The sequence below is a fragment of the Emys orbicularis genome, chromosome 5, assembly GCF_028017835.1.
Source record: "Emys orbicularis isolate rEmyOrb1 chromosome 5, rEmyOrb1.hap1, whole genome shotgun sequence".
Taxonomy (NCBI): Eukaryota; Metazoa; Chordata; order Testudines; family Emydidae; genus Emys; species Emys orbicularis.
The window spans coordinates 71,010,022-71,028,125 of record NC_088687.1 but is presented as its reverse complement, the minus strand read 5'-3'; the positions used below and the strand labels follow the sequence as shown (position 1 = coordinate 71,028,125).

At 45.1% G+C, this 18,104-nt stretch overlaps 1 protein-coding gene across 4 annotated transcripts in view; it reads left to right on the top strand.

Annotated features, from left to right (window-relative positions):
• The window catches only part of SPOCK3 (SPARC (osteonectin), cwcv and kazal like domains proteoglycan 3), a 402,955-nt gene that overhangs the window by 351,886 nt on the left and 32,965 nt on the right, over positions 1-18,104 (top strand). For 3 of the 4 annotated variants that reach the window (XM_065405133.1, XM_065405131.1, XM_065405130.1), the window contains one exon: positions 15,955-16,074. The exons of the other annotated variant lie outside the window; for it this stretch is intronic. In XM_065405133.1, the coding sequence (XP_065261205.1) occupies positions 15,955-16,074 (120 nt within the window). The remainder of the gene's footprint in view (positions 1-15,954; positions 16,075-18,104) is intronic. 4 annotated transcript variants of the gene reach the window in all.

Genomic DNA, 18,104 nt, shown 5'->3' with positions numbered 1-18,104 from the left:
TTAAAAATAGTTTTGTAAGTTTTTTTTCTTCTTCGAGTGATTGTTCATGTGTATTCCACAGTAGCTGTGCGTGCTCGCCACGTGCATCGGTGTTGGAAGTTTTTCCCCTAGCAGTACCTGTAGGGGGGGAGTGACCGCTGGAGTGGCGTCTGCCTGGCGCGGTATAAGGGGAGCTGCGCGCTCCCCGCACCCTCAGTTCCTTCTTGCCGCCAGTGAAGGTGCGTCGGAACTCCTCAGCTCCAGCCTTACTGCAGCTTGTTCCCAGAACTGTTCATTCAGTAGTACCTGTAGTCAGTTTAGTTTTCAGTGAAGTTTAGTTACTTAGTGAGCCTGGGCTGAGGCATGCCCCGTGCCCCGGGATTTAAGTCGTGTGGCTCCTGTAGGCGTTCTATGCCAAGGAGTGACCCGCACACAGACTGTCTGCGCTGTTTGGGAGAAACCCATATCAGCGAAAGGTGTAAGATTTGCAAGTCATTCAAGCCCCGGATGAAAAAAGAAAGGGACATTAGACTCCGGGCCATCCTGATGGAGTCGGCGCTGGTCCCGACCCCAGCACGCTGCTCCGATCCGGTACCCGGCACCGCGGCGTTGGTGCATGGAGACCCTCCGGTACCTTCAACTAGTTGGCACCGATCCCCTTCCACGGGGCGGGCCAAGAAGACCGGAAAGACTCCCTGTTTGCAAGTACTTCATACCCACTAAGGGGCATGAGTATCTGTATACCTACCCAGTGCCCAAGTCCTTGGTGGTCGAGTCGGTCAACCACAGGGAGCGACAGGGGAGGCTGTATGCTTTCGGAGGCTGTATGCTTTCGGGAGAAAAATTTATTCGTCTTCAATCTTCCAGCTGAGAGTAGCAAACCATCAGGCTCTCCTAGGTCGCTAGGAGTTTAATCTCTGGGGATCCCTCCCCAAATTTGAGGACTCCCTCCGGGAGCGCGATAGAGAGGAGTTTAAGGCGCTCGTGGAGGAAGAGGCAGCCACTGCAAGGGCTTCTCTGCAGACCGCTTCGGATGCAGCAGACACGGCCGCACGGTCCATAGCCTCGGCGGTGTCCATGAGATGGGTGTCCTGGCTTCTGCTCTGTGGGCTATCCAGTGAAGCGCCGTCGTTGATGCAGGATCTCCCTTTTGACAGGAAGGCGCTGTTTGCGGAGGAAATGGACACAAGGCTGCACGGCATGAAAGACTCCTGCATGACCCTCCAGACCCTGGGCCTCTATGTCCCTGCTCCGACAAAACCCAAGTTTAAGCCACAGCAGGCTCCCGCCCAGATCGCCCTCCCAAAATACTAGGCCACCCACAAGAAGCAACGGGACTATAAGAAATGCCCACAAAGACAACACCGGCCAGCCCCCCAGCCTGGGTCCTCTAAGGGCAAGCAGGCGGGTAAAAGGTAGTATTGACGGGACGCTCGGGGGTACCCCACCAGTTTTCAGCAGGAATCCACCCCCAATAAAGCTCCCTTTTTCCAATCGATTGTGTATGTTCCTCCCGGAATGGTCGCGGCTCACCTCGGACCGTTGAGTCCTCAACACCATCTCCCGAGGTTACACCCTCCAGTTTACCTCCTACTCGCCCAACCACCCCCTGGCCCGGTCCCTCTTGGGGGATCCATCGCACGAGGCTCTGCTCGAGCAGGAGGTCGGGAGGCTCCTGGAACTAGGAGCGATAGAGGCGGTGCCCAAGGATTTCCTGGGCAAGGGGTATTACTCCCAGCATTTCCTTATCCTGAAGGCCAAAGGGGGGCTCAGACCCATACTGGACCTGCGAGGTCTGAACCAGTACTTGGTAAAACTCAAGTTTCATATGGTTTCCCTGGCCTCCATCATCCCCTCCCTGGATCCAGGGGATTGGTACGCGGCCCTCGATCTACAGGACGCGTACTTCCACATCCACATATTCGAGGGCACAGGTGCTTCCTCCGTTTTGTGGTGGGACTGAATCACTACCAATTCACGGTCCTCCCGTTTGGTCTGTCCACTGCCCCAGGGTCTTTACAAAGTGCAAATCAGTAGTAGCGGCCTACCTCAGGCGCTGGGGGGTCCAGATATTCCCCTATCTGGACGACTGGCTAGTCAAGGGCACCTCCCGGTCGCAGGTGAGGGATCATGTGGCACTCCTCCTGTCCACATGCAACGCTCTGGGCCTGTTGGTAAACAACACCAATTCCACGTTAGTCACGGTCCAACACATAGGGTTTATCGGGACACTCCTGGACGCAATGTCGGCCAGAGCCACTCTTCCACCAGACAGGTTCGAGACCTGAAAGGGCTCATCGACTCGATCGTAAGGTTCCCGGTGACGACAGCCAGGTCCTGCCTGCAGCTGCTAGGTCACATGCTGACGTGCACGTATGTGGTCCACCAGGCCAGGCTCAGGATGAGGCCCCTACAACTCTGGCTCGCCTCGCAGTTCTCCCAAGCCACGGACAGGTTGGACAAGGTCCTCACCGTGCCGAACTCGGTGGCTGCCTCCCTACGGTGCTGGTCCACACCGAGCAACATGTTCTGAGGGGTCCCCTTCAGGGACAGGGCCCCGTCCGTGGGGCTGGTGTCCGATGCATCGGACCTGGGCTGGGGAGCCCATATGGGGAATTTTCAGACCTAAGGCCTGTGGTCTCCACAGGACCTGACCCTTCACATAAATGTCAAGGAACTCAGGGCGGTGCGGCTGGCGTGTATGGCCTTCCGCTCACACCTGAAGGGCAAGGTAGTCAGAGTTCTCACGGACAACACGGCCTCGATGTTCTATATCAACAGGCAAGGCAGGACTTCTGTATAGCCCACAACATCCACCTAAAACCTTTCACCTACCGGGTGCCCAGAACGTGAGCGCGGATCGCTTGAGCAGGGACTTTTCCTCTCAGCACGAATGGTCCCTACACCCAGAAGTGGCCCTTCAGCTTTTCCGGAGGTGGGGAACTCCCCAGGTGAACCTATTCGCGACCCGACAACCGTCAATGCCCCCGGTTCTGCTCCAGGGGGGGCCTGGGGAGGGGCGCTATCTCCGATGCCTTTATCCTGCCCTGGTCAGGCCACCTCCTATAGGCCTTCCTCCTGTTCCCACTGATCAGCAGGGTCCTAGAGAAAATAAAGACGGACAAGGCCAAGGTCCTCCTCGCTGCCCCGACGTGGCCCAGGCAGCACGGGTACGGGACCCTCTTGGGCCTGGCAGTGGCTCCGCCGTGGCCGTTGCTGCTCTGCCAGGATCTGCTCTCGCAGGACCAGCTCCTCCACCCCAATCTGGCAGCTCTCCACCTCACAGCGTGGCTGCTCAGTGGCTAGGTGGCGAGGAGAGGACATGTTCAGCTCTGGTTCAGTGCATCCTCCTTGAGAGTAGACAGCCCTCCACTCGCCGCTCCTACATGGCGAAGTGGTCTCATTTTGCTAGGTGGGCGATGGACCAAGGTGTATCCCCAACGGCCGCCCCTGATCCACCTTATCCTTGATTACCTCCTCCGCCTGAGGGCCCAGGGCCTGGCACCCTCGTCGGTCAGGGTGCATCTGGCAGCCATATCGGCTTTCCATCCCCCGGTACAAGGACACACTGTGTTCTCGCATGCTATGACCGGCCGGTTCCTTAAGGGTTTGGACCGGCTTTACCCGCATTCTAAGCCCCTGGTCCCACAGTGGGACCTGAATTTGGTGCTGGCTCGGGTTACAGGGCCCCCGTTTGAGCCGCTGGCCACGTGCTCCTGGTCTCACCTCTCATGGAAGTTGGCCTTCCTGGTTGCTATCACGTCGGCCAGGCAGGTCTCGGAGCTAAGGGACCTGACCTCCGAGCCACCATATACTGTGTTTCATAAGGACAAGGTCCAGCTCTGCCCACACCCCGTGTTCCTCCTGAAGGTGGTGTCCGCCTACCACATGGGTCAGGACATTTTTCTACCAGTCCTTTGCCCCAAACCTCATGCGACTAATGAGGAACACCGCCTCCACAGGCTCGATGTGAGGCAGGCTCTGGCTTTCTACCTCGAGTGAACCAAGCCATTCAGAAAGTCCTCACAGCTGTTTGTCGCCTCGGCTGAGTGCGCGAGAGGCCAGGCGATTTCCACTCAGCAGCTGTCCATCTGGATCACTTTGTGCATCTGCTCCTGTTATGAGCTGGCGGATGTTCCCCTGCCGCCCATTGTTAGGGCACACTCAACGTGGGCGCAGGCCTCGTCGGCTGCCTTTGTGGCCACGTCCCCATTCAGGACATCTGTAGGGCCGCCAGGTGGTCTTCAGTTCATACGTTCACCTCGCACTATGCGATAGTCTCCCAAACCAGGGATAACGCCGGGTTCGGCAGGGCGGTACTCCATCCCGAGAACTTATGAACTCCTACCCACCTCCAGCAGATACAGCTTGGAATCGCATACTGTGGAATACACATGAGCAATCACTCGAAGAAAAGACAGTTACCTTTTCCATAACTGGTGTTCTTTGAGATGTGTTGCTCATGTCTATTCCACATCCCGCCCTCCTTCCCCGCTGCCGGAGTTGTCTGGCAAGAAGGAATTGAGGGCGGGGGGAGCGCACAGCTCCCCTTATACTGCGCCAGGCAGGCACCACTCCAGGGATCGCGAGGGGTGCTCCCCTCCTACAGGTACTGCTAGGGGAAAAACTTCCAACACCGGTGCACATGGCGAGCACGCACACCTACTGTGGAATAGACATGAGCAACACCTCTCTAACACAAGTTACGGAAAAGGTAACTGTCTTTTTTTTTTTTTACATCCCTGAGTAGAAGGTTGAAATATGGTGGAGAAATAGAAAAATTGGTTTTGATTTGACCAAAGTATTAGGGTTTGACAATCACATTTTGCATATGCACAGTAGTTTGTATGCAGTTTTGTAATGCTTTTTACTAATATCCTAAGTTAAGAAAGCCTTCAGAGAGAGAGAGAGAGATTGTCTGTCTCTACCTTAAGTGCTTAGAGCCTAACCTAAAGCTCATTGTAATCAATGGGATTCTTTCCCTTTGTTTCAGTGCTCTTTGGATCATATCCTTAGAGCACACAAGGGCTGGTCAAAAATTTTCCATTGAAACAGTCTTTTCACAGAAAATTTTATTTTCAGCTAAACAGATTTTTTCTTTAAAAAAAATCTACTTTCTGTAGAAAATTTTATTTTTTTCATCAAATATGAAAGCACCCAAAATATTTTGGCCAAAACCAAATATTTTGATTCAGAAATGTAGTCATGGTGCGTCATGAGAATTGTGGTTTTGTTTCCTCATGTCTTCATTCTTCTCTATGGACCAAGCTCCTAAATCAGACTATATATCCCATATGTACAGTAACCACTGCCATGATGCACTGCCTCCCTTCATCAAGAGACATGGTTCATGGGATGATGCAGTCCAACCAGGGAACCAAGCCCATTGAGGAGAATGGGAATGTGAGGGAGCTGAAATATAACTCCCAGGAGACTGCAGTAACATTTCTGAATCAAAATATTTTTATATATTTTTTTAATTTTTGCCAAAAAGTTGAAATTCTCTGCAGAAAAAGATCCCTATTATCTGACTAGTTCTACTAGACACTTTTACAGGACAGCACTATGGAAATTATTTTTTTTAAGAAAACAAATTCCACTTTTAAAAAGGCGAAGATAAATACAGTGTTATAGTTGCACACCGTATGCATTCAGAAATAAGACTATGCCTATGTTCAAATTTTTAGCTCAATTTTTTTCTTATGATCCCATAATATTTATAAGACAAAAGTATATATTTATCTACAACTTCTATAAATTGCATTGTGTAATTGGTGTGGTGAATGAAGCAGCACTCATTCTGCCCTCATTCACTGTTCACTTGTGTATAAATTACATTAATGAACATCTATTTTTCTGGCATACACAGGTACTGCAGTACAGCAGAAGATGAAGGTTGTGAGGGAAATTGCTTGGTACTGTTATATTGTATTATTTAAGAAATAGTATGTGACCAGTGATTTGAAGTCAGTGTCAAAATGCATACTCAAAAAGGTAGTAAGATTGCGCACTCTACCCTTTCCATCAGTTGTAGTCTTCCTTTACTAGAGAAATAAGTGAGAAAAAGCAGTAGTCTGTGATATGCTGGGATATCTTTTTCTGCAATGAATTACAAAATAGCATTCAATAGAGGATACAGAAGTTCTTATAGGAAGCACTGTAAAGTGAAATTAGGCAATCTTTCACTATATTTATCAATGTGTTTGGGGGGTTTATAAATCATTTTTATTATAAAATATCAGTGTGGACTTTGTTAGCTTTATCAACTCCTGTTCTTGTGTGCTTCTCACAGCAACTTAGCTATTACACCTCTTCTGTTGCACAATTAGCCATTACTGTATTATGTCTGTTGAGTCAGTAATACTGAACTTTTTCAGTTGTGCTACTGTACCTCATCTATTTCCTTTGTGCTACAAAAGTCTGACATTTCATTTGATTTCTGTTTTTTATTTTTTTAAGTTTACTCCAAAAACATAGCTTGCATATAATTTTAAAATGAATTTGACCAGCTTTCATACAGCATCTGGGACACCATTACAATACCATATAAGAGAACTGATCACACAACAAATCCCATGTAGAATGAAGAGCTCTTTCACTTGTGAATAACCTACTCTTGGAGATTCAAGGGCACTCAGATCAGTCCTCAAGGGAAGGAAAAATCTAGGATTTGTAGGCCAGATTCAGAGGTTTGTCTAAAAGACTACAAGGAGTCTAAGTTTATTTAACTTACACACTGAAGAGACTAGAAAAAAGTTTGTTGCTTCAGATTAGACTCTCCAATCAGTTACTTTGATACCTTTAATTTTTATGCTTATGTATTTAGATTCACAAGGCTAAAATCAGATCCCTTTAAATTTACATAATTTCCATACACTAACTTAGGCCTGGTCTACACTACGGGGTTAGGTAGAATTTAGCTGCGTTAGGTTGATTTTAAAATGACTGCGTCCACACAACCAACCCCGTTCCGTCGACCTAAAGGGCTCTTAAAATCGACTTCTGTACTCCTCCCCAGTGAGTGGAGTAGCACTAAAATCGACCTTGCTGGGTCAAATTTGGGGTAGTGCGGACACAAATTGACGGTATTGTGCTCCGGGAGCTATCCCAGAGTGCTCCATTGTGACCACTCTGGACAGCACTTTGAACTCCGATGCACTAGCCAGGTACACAGGAAAAGCCCCGGGAACTTTTTAATTTCATTTCCTGTTTGGTCAGCGTGGTGAACTCAGCAGCACAGGTGACCATGCAGTCCCCCCAGAATTGCAAACGAGCTCCAGCATGGACCGAAAGGGAGACACTGGATCTGATTGCTATATGGGGAGAAGCATCTGTGCAGGCCGAACTCCAATCAAAAAGAAGAAATGCAAATATATTTGCCAAAATCTCACAGGGCATGTTGGACAGAGGCTACAACAGGAACACACAGCAGTGCCGTGTGAAAGTTAAGGAGCTCAGGTAAGCCTACCAAAAGACAAAGGAGACAAACAGTCGCTCCGGGTCAGAGCCCCATACATGCCGCTTCTATGATCAGCTGCATGGCATTTTAGGCGGGGGACCCTACCACTATCCCACCACTGTCCGTGGACACCTGCAAGGGGGGAGTCTCATGAAACAGGGAGGAGGATTTTGTGGATGAGGAGAATGAGCAGCAGGCAAGCGGTGAATCCATTCTCTCCGGCAGCCAGGACCTTTTCATCACCCTGGAGCCAGTACCCTCCCAAGGCAGGATCCCCAACCCTGAAGCCAGAGAAGGCACCTCTGGTGAGTGCACGTTTGTAACTACAGTACAGGGTTTAAAAGCAATAGTGTTTAATGTTTGATTTGCCCTGAAGAATTGGGATGCATTCGGGGCCAGTACAGCTACTGGAAAAGTCTTTTGTCCACATGTCTGGGGATGGAGCGGGAATCCTCCAGGGACATCTCCATGAAGCTCTCCTGGAGGTACTCTGAAAGCCTTTTCAGAAGGTTTCTGGGGAGGGCTGCCTTATTTTGTCATCCACGGTAGGACGCTTTACCACACCAAGCCAGTAACAAGTATTCTGGAATCATTGCAGCACAAAGCATGGCAGCGAATGGTCCTGGGTTTTGGTCACATTCAAGCAACATTTGGTCTATATCTTTCTGTGTTAGCCTCAGTAAAGTGATATCATTCATGGTCACCTGGTTGAAATAGGTGAATTTTTGTAAGGGAACAGTAAAAGGACCCTGTTCATGCTGGGCTGTTTGCACTTGGCTAAAAGGGATCATCCCAGAGAATAGCCACGCGGCGGGGGGAGAGGTGAAGCGATTATCCTGGAGAATAGCCACATGGTGGGGGGAGGGGAGAAGGGATCATCCCAGAGAATAGCCACGCGGTCGGGTGGGGGTAGGTGTGTGCTGCACATCCACCCAAAAACTGCAGCCCCTCCTTTTAAATGTGAAACCCAACCCATTACTTGCTCTGGGAAAGGAGGGTGTTGCAGTTTGAAAACATTCCCACATCTTATGAAGGCGTAAGAAGCTAACCCCGCGTACCAAAAGGCTTACCATGGCTGCCTGGAAACCGAATTCTGTTGCCCAGCCATGTGTGATGTGTCACCATACCAGCAGGCGCTTAATATAAAAGGCAAAATGCGACCTTGTACCTAAAGCACATGTGCTGTCTGCTGTGAATTGCTTGATTCACTGTGAAAGAGTCTCCCTTTTGTTCTCAGAAATGTATCATCTTAAATTTTACTCTCCCTTTTTATCTCCCCCCAGGTGCAAATGTTTCTACACTCCCCCTATCATCTCCATCCCTGAGGTTATCGCAGATTAGAAGGCGAAAAAAACACACTCGCTATGACATGTTTTCCGAGCTCATGCAGCCTTACCATAGTGATAGGGCACAGCTTAATGCATGAAGGCATTCAGAGGCAGAGGCCAGGAAAGAATTAACTGAGTGCGAAGATCGGAGGCAGGACGCGATACTGAGGCTAATGGGGGAGCAAACGGACATGATGAAGCATCTGTTGGGGGAGCAAATGGACATGATGAAGCGTCTGTTGGAGCTGCAGGAAAGCCAACAAGAGCACAGACCCCCGCTGCATTCACTGTATAACCGCATGCCCTCTTCCCCAAGTTCCATATCCACCTCACCCAGATGCAGGGGGAGGCTCCGGGCACCAGCCACTCCACTCCAGAGGATGGCCCAAGCAACAGATGGCTGTCATTCAAACAGTTTGATTTTTAGTGTGGCTACAATAAACAATGTGGCCTTGTCCTTCCCTCCTCCCCCACCCCACCCAGGCTACCTTGTCTGTTATCTCATTTTCTTTTAATTAATAAAGAAAGAATGCATGGTTTCAAAACAATAGTTACTTCATTTCGAAGGTGGGAGGGTGGTTGGCTTACAGGGAATTAAAATCAACAAAGGGGGTGGGTTTGCATCAAGGAGAAACACACAATTGTCACACTGAAGCCTGGCCAGTCATGAAACAGGTTTTCAAAGCCTCTCTGATGTGCAGCGCACCTTGCTGTGCTCTTCTAATTGCCCTGGTGTCTGGCTGCTCAAAATCGGACGCCGTGCGATTTGCCTCAACCTCCCACCCCACCATAAACATCTCCACCTTACTCTCACAGATATTATGGAGCACACAGCAAGCAGCAATAACAATGGGAATGTTGGTTGCGCTGAGGTTTGACCTAGTCAGCAAACAGTGTCAGCGAGCTTTTAAATGTCCAAAGGCACATTCTACCACCATTCTGCACTTGCTCAGCCTATAGTTGAACTGCTCCTTACTACTGTCCAAGCTGCCTATGTAAGGCTTCAGGAGCCCTGGGTGCAAGGGGTAGGCTGGGTCCCCAAGGATAACTATTGGCATTTCAACATCCCCAACGGTAATTTTCTGGTCTGGGAAGTAAGTCCCTTCTTGCAGCTGCTCGAACAGACCAGAGTTCCTAAATATGCGAGTGTCATGCACCTATCCCGGCCATCCCACGTTGATGTCGGTGAAACATTCCTTGTGATCCACCAGTGCTTGCAGCACCATTGAGAAGTACCCCTTGCGGTTCACATACTGGTTGGCAAGGTGATCCTGTGCCAAGATGGGGATATGCGTTCCGTCTATTGCCCCACCACAGTTAGGGAACCCCATTGCAGCAAAGCCATCCAGTATGACCTGCACATTTCCCAGAGTCACTACCCTTGATAACAGAACATCAATGATTGCATTGGCTACTTGGATCACAGCAGCCCCCACAACAGCCCCCACAGTAGACTTGCCTACTCCAAATTGATTCCTGACTGACCGGTAGCAGTCAGGCGTTGCAAACTTCCACAGGGCTATTGCCACTCGCTTCTCAACTGTCAGGCAGCTCTCATTTTGGTATTTCTGCGCTTCAGGGTGGGGGAAAGCAACTCACAGAGTTCCAGGAAAGTGGCCTTACGCATGCAAAAGTTTCGCAGCCACTGTGAATCATCCCATACCTGCAACATTGTGCGGTCCCACCAGTCTGTGCTTGTTTTCCTTGCCCAGAATCAGTGTTCCACTGTATCAACCAGCCCCACTGCCGCCATGATGTCCCAATTGCCACAGCCAGTGCTTTCAGGAATGTCTGTGTCCACGTCCTCATCAAAATCCTCCTCGTGCTGGTGTCTCTTAGCCCAGTTCTGCATATACTCCAGGATAATGCGCGAGGTGTTTACAATGCTCACCACAGTGACGGTGAGCTGAGTGGGCTCCATGCTTGCCGGGGTATGGTGTCTGCACGGGTAACCCAGGAAAAAAGGCGCAAAACGATTATCTGCCGTTGCTTTCATGGGGGAAGGGGCGACTGACGACATGTACCCAAAACCACCTGCAACAATGTTTTTGTCCCATCAGGCATTGGGAGCTTAACCCAGAATTCCAATGGGCAGCGGAGACTGCGGGAACTGTGGGATAACTATCCACAGTGCACCGCTCTGTAAGTCGATGCTAGCCACAGTAGTGAGGATGCATGCCTCCGACTTAATGCGCTTAGTGGGGACATACGCAATTGACTATAAAATCAATTTCTAAAAATCGACTTCTATAAAATTGACCTGATTTCGTAGTGTAGACATACCCTTAGACTCAGGGTATGTCTACACTGCAACTCAACACCCACATCTGGACCATGTCAGCTGACTTGGGCTTGCATGCTCGGGTTGTGTGGCTATAAATCTGCGGTGTAGACATCTGGGCTAAGGCTGAAGCCTGGGCTCTGGGACCCTCTGTCGATGTGACGGTGAGACCCTGAGTGAGTAAATTAACCTCTCTAACTATTTTTATAATGGATTTTATCCCACTTTCTTTACCTGACTTCAATATTTGCCATTACTCAAAAGACTATCTTTGCAGTTTGTTTGTGATATTGTTTCTTGTTCAAAGAATTGTACCCACACATAGTTAGATCCTCAGCTGGTGTAAATTGGTGTAACTCTATTGACCTATGCTCATTTACACCAACTGTGATCTAACCCAAGGAATATATATTAAAAATACATTGTTTTTGGCAAAAATAGGTTTAAAAAACGTGAAACTAAGTTTATCTACATAAATTGGCAGGACAGAATGGGTAAATAGTTACTGCAACTGCACCTAATTCATTGTCAAGCCTGGTGCTTCAGGTAACTGTTCAGCTTTGTCATCTTTTGTCAGAAAATTTAAGCATATGTCAGAATGCAAACTAGCGTCAGTCAAATCAGGTCCTACACTGACTTAGTTTCTGGTGGTGATTAGATTAGTGACGGAGTGACCATTTGATCTCAAAGAATCTTTAATTTTTGTTCAGTCATTTGTAACCTGTATCTCTATGGAATTCCAGACTCCTTTGTGGTATGAAATTTAAATCTGCCTATGTCCATATGTAAAGAGATATTCAGATCTCACAGTGTTGTATAAGGATGTAGACAGAAAAATGTTTCTTTATTACTCTTAAATATGAAAAAACTATATGTTCCTAAAACAAGGTATAATCTGTTTTCCCCTGCAAGCAAGTCTGTTCTTCTAAAGCCTGGGAAATCATAGATATGTATTCTACAGCTATAATCAACTATTTTCCTTCACCTATTCTGTTCCTCAATATGTACTTCCACACAATTGTTTGCTACTCTGTCAATTTTCCAGTATGCAAGATGTCAAGTTCCACTAAATTCCTTATTCCTGTTTTAATTTGTGAATGGTGGATTGTTTGTCTCAAAACATTATTGGCATTTTTTTTCAGTAATCAAAATTCATATGGATTTTATATACTTTTCTTTAAATTGTGTAATACTGAACTGCTCAAAACAACTGAATGTTCAGATAAGTGTTTTACTATCACACCTGTGTGCCACACCTTTATAATACCACATACACCTCTACCCCGATATAACGCAGTCCTCGGGAGCCAAAAAATCTTACTGCGTTATAGGTGAAACCGTGTTATATCGAACTTGCTTTGATCCGCCAGAGGGCGTAGCCCCGCCCCTCCCCTCCGGAGTGCTGATTTACCGTGTTATATCCGAATTCATGTTATATCGGGCCACATTATATCGGGGTAGAGGTGTACTGTTTGTGAATTGGCTTTCTCCTACTGCTTTATTGTCAGGAATAGCAAAATCTTGCAAAATATTTTTGGAAAATAGTGAGCAAATTGAAATTGAACTTTCCCAATGGGAAAGTTTAAAAAGGGAGAGAAAATAGGGGAGGGAGGGAGCCTTGTAAAATGACCACAGGAAAAAACATTTTTTGTTATTTCCAAAAAACAAAATGAAATGACACTTTAAGTCAATACGAAACAAAAATGTTCATTTTGAATAATTTTGAAACATCCCCTGGAAAATCAAAATATTTTGCTTGAAATTTCTCATGGGAAAGAATTTGATTTTCCATCCAGTTCTATTATTTAAATTACATGCTTATATGCTAATAGTTGAAGTACGGATTACAGTATTTACTTAAAATGCTGACGTTTTAGTATTGAAATATGAGATCTTGTTACAGCTCTCTCTGCTGAGAAATGAGGAGACCACATTTTTTTCCATCTAAATTATTAGTGAAGTTCTGCTGTATCTTTCTTGTAAATTTCACATATAAAAGACATCTGCTTTTACTTGACATATTAGAAATGTCATGAACCAAATATACACAGTGCATTTAAATTGGTAATATAGTAAATGTAATTACCTGCAGTGCTTGAGAGCTGACTCCAGTACTATAGCTTTGGGGCATAAAATAGGCAAATGACAGTTTGTAATCAGGTTGTTTTGCATCGCCTTGATTTTTGAAGATGATGATCTATTCCCATTTTACAATAATCCAACTAATTAAAATTAGTAACAAAAATGATTTTTTCATTCTCTTTCTCTATTTTGGGTCCAAATCATCATTTAAAGTTTCAGTATGGAACAACAAAGTTCGGAAAACTGCAGTAATTTATATTATAAGAATGGCCCTAATTTAAGATCATATCAGAATTTATTTTTCCTGCTCCCAACCCACCCATAATGCTCCTCAAAATGCGTGTGTGTGTTGAGACATAGAAACAGGATTTGTCATGTTGTCCCCCAAAATGGGCAGTACCACATGTTTCAGAGAAAGGTGTAAGGAACCGCCCAGTAGGCAAATGTAGGATAATCTGCCCTCCACGTTGTTTTATCCTGATCTCTAACAATGAGTAATTGGTTAAATCCTTGAAGCATAAAGTTTAATACCCCTTCCAAAATGTGTTAGCATTAACTATTCTAACACGGGTAAAAGATGGGGCTGGGGTGGGAGAGGACCAGTCTGATGTGTTCACAGCCATCTATACATTTATAGATCCAAAATATTTATTCTCCTCTCACTTCTGCACACTTTCAGTCAGCAGCCGTGCACTACCAACCCCAGGGTACTCAATTTTAGTTCCATTTCAGAGCTGGGAGCCAAGGACATCAAGAAGATGCTGCCTTCTTTTCCCATCTATACTCAATAAGATATAGACTGTACATCTTGGGGGTAGGAGTTGATCAGACACAGAGGCTCACCCGGGCTGCTTTTCTGGAATGAAGGGTACCCATGGGATCTATGGAGATTGACAGCACCATGGAATTGCTATGTGCACTTTGCTATTGATGCCAAGATTTTATCACTAGTTTTAACATAAGATTTTGTTTTTAAAAAAAAAGTGAAAGGAAGTACTAGACTAGTAAAAAATTGCAACATCAGGGCTATCCAAAGGAATAGGAGGAGACCAGATTATCTAAAACCCTACAAACTTTAACAGAGTTAGAGCCTTGATACATCAGCACTTGCCTTCCCAAAAACTAGTGACAGGCACCATCATCCACCATGAAAACACTTTGTTTCAAATTCATTCCCCCCAATTTATTTTTCAAATGACACACACCTGCCATACAGCCAGTGGGGGAAAGGAAGCTCATTTCAATATTTCCAAGCAGTACATCATAAATTAAGGATCTGTATTGTCTGCCACATACATGTTTAAATACTTATATTGAACTGTCACCAGCTGGAGGTTTGGCCAAAGCAGATCTTAATTTAAAATATCCTGTGTGATTAATTTATCTATGTGTAATCTTGGCTCAGTAGCCCATTTTCACCCTACTAGAAAGGTCTGGCTGATTTTGAGCTTACCTTACCCATCAATAGGCCAATACTAGAATTGTTTCCTGTTTCATATCGAATTGTTTCCTGTTGCATATTGAGATGAAAAATTCTGATTTTGTGTAAGTTACACAGGAGAGGAGCAAAACATGATTTTATAAGAAGCTCCAGTTTGTTTATAATATATGCAAATATGCACAAATCCAACATGAAAGTCATTCATGAGAAAAACTAAAATCTCAAGAGCTAAGTTATGAGCAAAGATGAATAAACAAATATATCAAGTATCAGAGGGGTAGCCGTGTTAGTCTGGATCTGTAAAAAGCAACAGAGAGTCCTGTGGCACCTTATAGACTAACAGATGTATTGGAGCATAAGCTTTCGTGGGTGAATACCCACTTCGTCAGACGCATGTAACAAATATACAGATATTTGCCGCTGTAGAGATTGTCTTTTTCGCTGACATACTGACATGTTTCAGTTTTACTCTAAAATCAAAAATAAAATGCCCAGCCTGTCATTCATGTAAATAAAATGTGTATTAGACTTTACCACCAACTTTCTTGGATTGCAACATAATATACAAAATGCAAATAAAACTAGGGGCTTATGTTTTAACAAATGATTTCTGCTTTGGTCTGGAGTTATACCGCTTTGGATTGTGAATTTATCAGCTCTTTAAAAGTAAGTAAGTTTGGGCTTAGTTTGTGGTTGGGTGAAGATCTCCAGGGAAATGAGCCTGGTGACTGGTTATTTAGTAGCTATTTCTTTCTATTGAATCGGTATAAATGAAACTGCTCTAGCTTGGTGTTTTAGAGAATGTTGGGCTATTGAAGGTGTCTTCTTTGGGATATCATGCTAAAGCCAAGGTCGGTCTTAGTCAACTTGTGGTAATTAGGATCCCATGACACTTTTCTCAAGAGTGTAAGTGGTTTTATTTCCATGTTATGCTATCCTGCCTCCCTCAGTTCTCACTTACCATTTGTTAGATTTGATGTTCTTCCTCACTCCCTGCCCTAAAGTGAATGCTGTTAAATAGCTGCATGCTTTTCCCCAGAAATGGATATATTTCCATGGTGAATGGAGTGATTCCTTTCTGTAGATCTGTGTGGATATATAATAGTTTGTAAAATCCTCGGGAATCATCTGGATGAATAGAACTGGATACATGCAAGATATATTGCAAGGTTATTTTTATAAAATTATTTATACTAAAAAAAATCATATTTTGAATGTCTAATTAAATACTGAACATGGAAATGACTAGAGAAAAGGAAACCATAGACCACATGTTGCATTTTCTATTTGTTTCATTTTTCAATTTTTAGCATAATTTGAAAGATTGCATTTAGTTATGTTTCTTTTTACTGCATGATAAAGAACTTTGTATCTTTTATTTCAGTGTGCAGTGACCTGGAATTCAGGGAGGTTGCAAACAGACTGAGAGACTGGTTCAAGGCACTTCATGAAAGTGGAATCCAAAACAAGAAGACTAGAATTGTACAAAGGCCTGAAAGAAGTAGTAAGATATTTCTTCTTTTGATATTTGATATTCTCTTTGCTACTTTTCCACACTTTTGTTTTTCCATTAATGAGACTTCCATTATTCTAGTGAATCTTAAAACTAAGCTTTATACAGCAACCTGAATAGAAACCGTAATCTAAAAGTTAATTTTCTTATTTCTTCTCAGGGTGTAGAACTGTGCTTTTGTATCGACATCCAACGTTCACCTCAAGTTTCTAAAAAGAACTATTGTTTTGCAAAACAGTGGCTGATAAGAGAGTTATATGAAACCTGTCACTCACAAAGCTATTATTTAGCCCAAGGTTTGATTGCTGTTAGTAATACGGCAGAAATGCTTTGCTAGATCATGATAATTCATTGACCTATAAGGAGGGGAAAAGGGAGGAGTAACTGCTCTGCTGAGAGAGCCATTTAGCAACTTACCCTATCATTGGAAAGCTCTGCTGCGTACAAGCTTGTAATTATATGTAGCCCATCACCTCTAGTTGGTGTCACAGTGGATGCTGATATAGAAGAACATATGAAAGAGAAGTATGTAAAAGAAGGCAGTTTACAAGGATACACTTCAAAAGAGGAAGAGTCAGGAGTGCTAATGAAGTGGAAACAGTAGGGGAGGCATTTTGGTTTTAGCTACCTTAAATATTTAAATAGAATTCTTGTTTCAGAAAACATCAACATTTCAACTTACATAATTATCTAAGGGCTTTGTTTAAAATGGCAATTACAGCATGCAGCAGAGCTCTTGACAGTGGTGTCCCACTGTGGCACAGAGTTAAATTAGACTTTGTAAGCATTAAACCTGTACCCTACATTAACATGAAGAGCAAACTCTCTATGAATTTCTCCTATATATATGTTGAATGGAACTTGGCCACTCCTTACTGTTTACTTTGGTCCCTTCACTGTAAGCATTTTTAAACTGTTGAGTTTTTTTCTGCCTTTGTTTGTTCAGCCTGGTGGTGAAGGGAGGAGCTGAGCTAAGCAGGGTGACTTGTGTAACCTCTTTTTCCCTCCCAGCTTACTCAGGAACAGGTACCTGTTCCCAGGGCACCTCATGTCATTAAGAATAATGTTGATCTTGGGGGTCCCAGCTGAGATGGGAAAATAGGTGGGAATCCTCTAGTCACACCTCAGTAATAGTCCTCTTACTTGTATGAATATTGTCCACATGTACACCTGTGGCTGTACCTTGATTGCCTCCAGGAACAAAAAATACAAATAATGGATCTTACTCAGACAATCAACACTCAAAATAGAATCAACACAATTTTACCTAAGCTATCCTAACAACATACAATGGAAAATGCAACAGATGAATAAGGTGAAACTGTTATAATTGTATCAAGTCAGTAGGTGGCTCTGCAATAGGTCATCTAATGGCTGCAGCTTTCAGCAGCAACATAAACCTAACCAATGATCTTAGTATTCTACATGGATCCACCCCAACCCTGAGTGTGCATTCTCCCTTAAGTGCTGGGCCCTCCCTTCCATTGGTGCACTGGGCAAGATGGAGTTCAGGACAGCTATCTGTACATCTAGCAAAGGCACTCCAGATAAAACAGAAAAGTCCACGTGAGACGGTTTTGTATTGCAACCGGCATAGAATGCACAGTACTAGCTGATAGTAACAATTGTTATCTATTGGAGAATAGTAACCCCTGATTCTTGCCATACAATAAGTTCCCCTTCTTTTCTTCTTAGACATAATGTAGCCATACCAAGACTTAGCAGTCTCTCTTCAACCCAGAGAGCACAGCCCAGGGGATAGTCACTCTTTTCTCAATTGTCCGTAAACCAAATTCACACCAGCTGCGCAACGACAGTTTCTGGCTTCCGCTCTCAGTGGATCAGTGAGGAGAAGGAGGCCATGAGCTGTGGCCCAGCACTAGCAAGTTGTCAACTGTAGTGCAATCTTAACCCTGACCATGTATCTTCATTCAACCCCAGCAACTCAACACAGGGCTCCGTCACAGCTTTTCCTTACCCAAACCCCAAAAAGGAGCAGTAGCTCTGTTTCAGCTCCTTTC